This window comes from Chrysochloris asiatica, unplaced genomic scaffold (genome assembly GCF_000296735.1).
Source record: "Chrysochloris asiatica unplaced genomic scaffold, ChrAsi1.0 scaffold00029, whole genome shotgun sequence".
In the NCBI taxonomy this organism is placed as follows: domain Eukaryota; kingdom Metazoa; phylum Chordata; class Mammalia; order Afrosoricida; family Chrysochloridae; genus Chrysochloris; species Chrysochloris asiatica.
In genome coordinates, this window is record NW_006408547.1 from 1,497,168 (window position 1) to 1,502,060 (window position 4,893).

Below are 4,893 nucleotides of genomic sequence, written 5' to 3' on the forward strand. Positions count from 1 at the left end.
ACATGGGTGCTTATTCTAATATTAAAAGTTTTGCATGTTTAATTATATGATTGCATATAGATTTAAAAATTTCCCTCCAAATTCCATTACTAAAATTATTAAATAACTAAATATTCCTTTGTTTTATATAATGCTGGAAGAAGAAAGCGTTCAGAAATCTATAATCTTATTGTTTTAGAAAATGATGTTTTATGAATTAAAAGAAAGTAGTCATAAAAATCTATTGATTCTTTATCTGGTGATCCACCTGGCCATTAAATAAACCCAAACCAGAAAGCACTAAAAAAAAAAAAAAAAAAAAAAACAGCCCCAAACACCACATAAACAAAAGTAGAGCTACTGATCCATGAACCCCTAAATCCCCATTATCCAGTTTAAATCATTACCAACTCATGGGCAGTTTTATTTCATCTATACTCCTAAGGGTTCTGCCTCCTCTCAGATTATTTTTCAAGCAAATATCAGACTCACACATTTCACCATAAACAGTTCAGCATGCATCTCTCAAAGAAAAGGTTTGTTCTTAAACCATATGTGTGATGGATGTCATTATCACACAAAAAGTTTTAACAATTCATGGATAGATAAAATGTACCTCCTGGCCTTTTATTTCTTTTATTGTGAAAATATACATACATTTATATATGAGAGAGCTTTAAAAAGTTTGTATCTGAAAAATGGAATGAAAAGGGAACGGAATTTTTCCATGCACTTTTTGAAGCCCCTCATATACATATGCAATAATTGGCCATTTCAGCTGTATTTACATATACAGTTCAGTGACATTGTTATTGTTAAGTACCATTGAGTTAGTTTCGATTCATAGCGAGGACCCTGTACAGCGTTTTCAAGGAGTGACTGGTGAGCCTGAACCTCCAACCTTGCGGTTCAAACTGACGTTGCAATCCAGAGCATTATCCCACAGAGCCACACCAGGACTCAGTGACATTACCTTCTGGCTATTCTTAATTACTGTTTTGATGTGCTTGGCTCACTGGGTCTCTGGAGTATAGGGAAGCAGAACAGTCCAATGTACTAGACAATGGCTTTGAAGTGAGCTGGACACTTGCATGTAAACCTAATTTGTTACAACTAGTTCTGTGACCTTGACAAAGGTCCTTAATCCTGAGTCTTGACATCAAAGAAAAATGAAAACCTCATAGTTCAGGTGCACACTCACAGCTATTCATTCTAGCAATTTTCTTTCTTTTTTTTGCCTCTAAAAGACTTCCATAAAAATACTAACCAAAAATTCTTTCCTACAAGTTTGTTGAAAATCAAATAGCACAAATCAATCACAACTGCTTCAGTACAAGAGCACAGCATCTCCCCTCCCAGTAGGATAATCACATCTGAACACCAATGGTAGCATTTTGTATTATTAAAAAAGCAATGAAGAAAACACATGTATGTATCTAAAGAGAGTTGGCACTTTCTAACCCACACTCCCCCAAAGAGAAGGTTGTAATCAATTTATACAGACCGGAAAATTTCACATCTGTTAAAACATTACTCAACAGGACAAACACACGAGAAAGATGCAAAATCTCGACGCCACACATAATGCTTACTTTCTCTAAATGCCTTACAGTAGCCGAGGAAAGACAACGAAAAGAACAGGGCACACAGGAGGTCTGCACGGCCAACGACACCAGCCACCTTAAAAGAAGAAGAAAAAAAGTGTATGTAAGAAATGCTTAAACAAAGTCTGAACTTCAAAAATACAATTTAAAAAAGCCTCAGCAATAGAAAACAAAAAAAAAAAACTTAGGAGATGCTGTCTCCTACTAAAATAATCTGTAAAATTGTGTAACAAACCTGTGATTTAACTGCTTCCGTGAGAAAGCTGGGTTGGTTGGAACCTACCAATAGATGTTCTGTGAGCTGTGCACAGGCAGCAGAGCTATGCTATTGAACTCCCTCCACCCAGCAGTTCTGGAAGCCTTGCCTCTCATGTCCCCCGAGCGACCTTTCAATTGGAAAATGTTGTAAGCTCAAAGGGCATGGTATTGAAAAATAAAATTTGATAGCAAACATAAACGATATAAAGATGGTTCTGAAATGTGAAGAAGCCGTTCGAAGGGTTCCAGTGTTCGAAGCCGTAAGGGAGATAGAAAAAGCCGTAAGGGAGATAGAAAAAGCATTCAGAGCGGCCTCCGCAGTCCTCTCCTCTCTTTAGACCCAAATTGATTACTAAATGGGTCAACCTAGAAAGCAGAAGTCTCAAAAGTTATGAGCAAGTAAAAATAATGGAATAAAATTTACATAATCAGCAAGTAATCTATTATTTTGTTCTTCCCCTTTCTGTATCTGTTGACTGCCTTCCCCCTCCCTCTCCTCCCGCTGCTTCTTTATATTCAGCATAATAAAGCAATCTAAATTCTGTGTTTTATTCTTTAAGACTGATGGAACAGTAACTTCTGCACAAGTTTTACGGCAATGGAAAACTCAGAATTCCACGTGAGAGTGGGTCCACATCATATGGACTGCTTTCCTCACTAGCAAGTGATTATGACTATCAAAGGCTTTGCTGACACTGTCTAGGCATGGCTTTACTGACTGGTAGGTGAAGTCTCTTTTTTCAAAGGCTAGATAAATGACAGGTGGGACACATAACAAAGAACGATTTCATGAGTAGAGCTAAGAGGCACCACGAACATGAGAATTTTCACTGGAAATGATGAATTCACACATTGTAACTACATTTCCATGATTCCCAGATTGCTCGTAAAATCAAAACATACAACTCTGCCTTTCTGGATGGATCAGCTACATAAAATGCTGAGATCTGTTATTCACTTTGGTTGTAAACTCCCGATAGGGGTGAACATGTATAGCACATGGAGCTCATGTAATCACTAAGACCATACCAATAACACACACATGACAACAACTAATGGGAAGGAAGCTAAGAACAACATGGAGGCTCAGCTGACAGTGCGTGCGGGACTTCAACAATACAATCACTTCACCAATGAAACTCACTAAACTCGCATACATTAAATTCGCAGAACTAAACAGACAGGAAATCCCTGGGTAGTGCAAATGATTAACTCACTTAGCTACTAATGGAAAGTCTGGACATTTGAATCCTCCCAGAGGTCCCTTGAAAGAAAGACCTGGGAATTTTTTTCTGAAAAATCAGCCACTGGAACCGTACGGAGCATAGGTTTACTCTGACACGTGTGGGGCTGCTGAGACTTGCAGCTGACTGGGTGGCGTCTGGTTTTATTTGAAATTTTTTTTTTTTTTTACAGAACAGAGCCTGACACAGAGGATGCTGGCTCAGGGTTAGCTGCCCTCTAAAATCCAGAGTTCCATAAGGAGGAGCAGCCCAAAGGAAAAGGACCAAAGATATAAGCTCCAGAGGGATGTACTGGTGTATGCCTCCAAAGCACAAAGGGAGGAGTGAAGAAACAACCGAAGCATCCTGCCATTTGGTCCCTGTCCCAAGACTGAGAGCCCAGGAAAGCTGTAACTGCAGTTCCTGAAGAAAGAAAGGAATCCCAACACGGTAAAGAAGATAAAAAACTTAAGCCAATCCTGAGAAGATTGTCTAGAACAAGGGGATCAGATGGGGTGGGGGAGTCAGAACCAGGGAAAGAGGTTTAGGGGCCAACCTAAGTCACATATTATCTGGGTAATTATGGTACATTTAGGAATCAGCACGAAAGTGAATTTTTAAACAAATGTTCTTTATGTTACTAATTGGTGAAGAGGCTCCCAAGTCTTTAAGTAATGTATACTATATGCCCTAAGACCATCAATATAAAGAAAACAAAAATCCTCACCACTGGACCAATAAATAACAACAATATAAAAGGAGCAAACATTGAAGTTGTCCAAGACTTCATTTTGCTCATATCACCCATGGAATCATCAGACAGGAAATCAAAGGGCAGATTACCTTAGGCAAATATGTTGCACAAGACCTCTTCAAAATGTTCAAGGGCAAAGATGTCAGTTTGAGGACTAAGGTTTGCCTGATCCGAGCCATGGTATTTTCATATGCATGTGAAAGTTGGACAGTGAATAAGGAAGACCATAGAAGAATTCATACATTTGAGTTATGGTGTTGGAGGAAAATATTAAAAATACCATAGACTGCCATAAGAACAAACAGATCTGTGTTTGAGGAAGTACAGCCAGAATGCTCCTTAGAAGCCAAGATGGCCAGACTTCGCCTCCAATACTTTAGACATATTATTAGGTATTAGTCTTGATAAAATGGAAGGTCACCCAAAAAGAGGAAGATCCTCAATGACATAGACTGGCATAGTGGTAGCAACAATGGACTCAAAGGTAGCAATGATTCTGAGGCTGGCATAGGACTGGGCAGTGTTTCACTTTGTTGTGCATAAGGTTGCTATGAGTTCGGTACCATCTAACAATGGCATCTAACAACAACAAAATACCGTGAAGTAAAATAATTCTTTAAAAGTAGGATACCATGAATTAAATTGTTTCCCCAAAATGTGTGTCAAGTGGGGTAGGCCTGATTCCCAGTATTGTATGTTTGTCCTCCAGTTTGTAATGCATATAAATCCTAACTTCTAGATGTTAATCAGTGTGGGGTGTGGCTTACAAGAAAGTGTGACTCAAATCTCATGTTTCCTCTTCCTTGAGTCACATCAAGAGATAAATGGAAAGAGGAGTGAGCAGAGAGAAGGTACGTCACCATTACCAATTAAGAAGACCCAGGGTCCCTGCGCTGAGAACTTTTTAGACTTAGGAGAAGACTGATGCCAAGACACAGATCACCACAGATGTTGAAAGGAAACAAGGACCTTGGCCCAGAGCCCACAGAGAGAGAAAGTCTTCCCCTAGAGTTAACGCCCTGAATTCTGACTTCCAGCCAAAGAGTACAGCCTTCGGTATGGATTACATCTCAAC

The 4,893-nt window shown here is 39.1% G+C and overlaps 1 protein-coding gene across 1 annotated transcript in view; it reads right to left on the reverse strand.

The window, feature by feature from the left end:
* The window catches only part of TMTC4 (transmembrane and tetratricopeptide repeat containing 4), a 109,228-nt gene that overhangs the window by 79,196 nt on the left and 25,139 nt on the right, over positions 1–4,893 (reverse strand). The window contains exon 4 of the mRNA XM_006851533.1: positions 1,572–1,659. Within this exon, the coding sequence (XP_006851596.1) occupies positions 1,572–1,659 (88 nt within the window). The remainder of the gene's footprint in view (positions 1–1,571; positions 1,660–4,893) is intronic.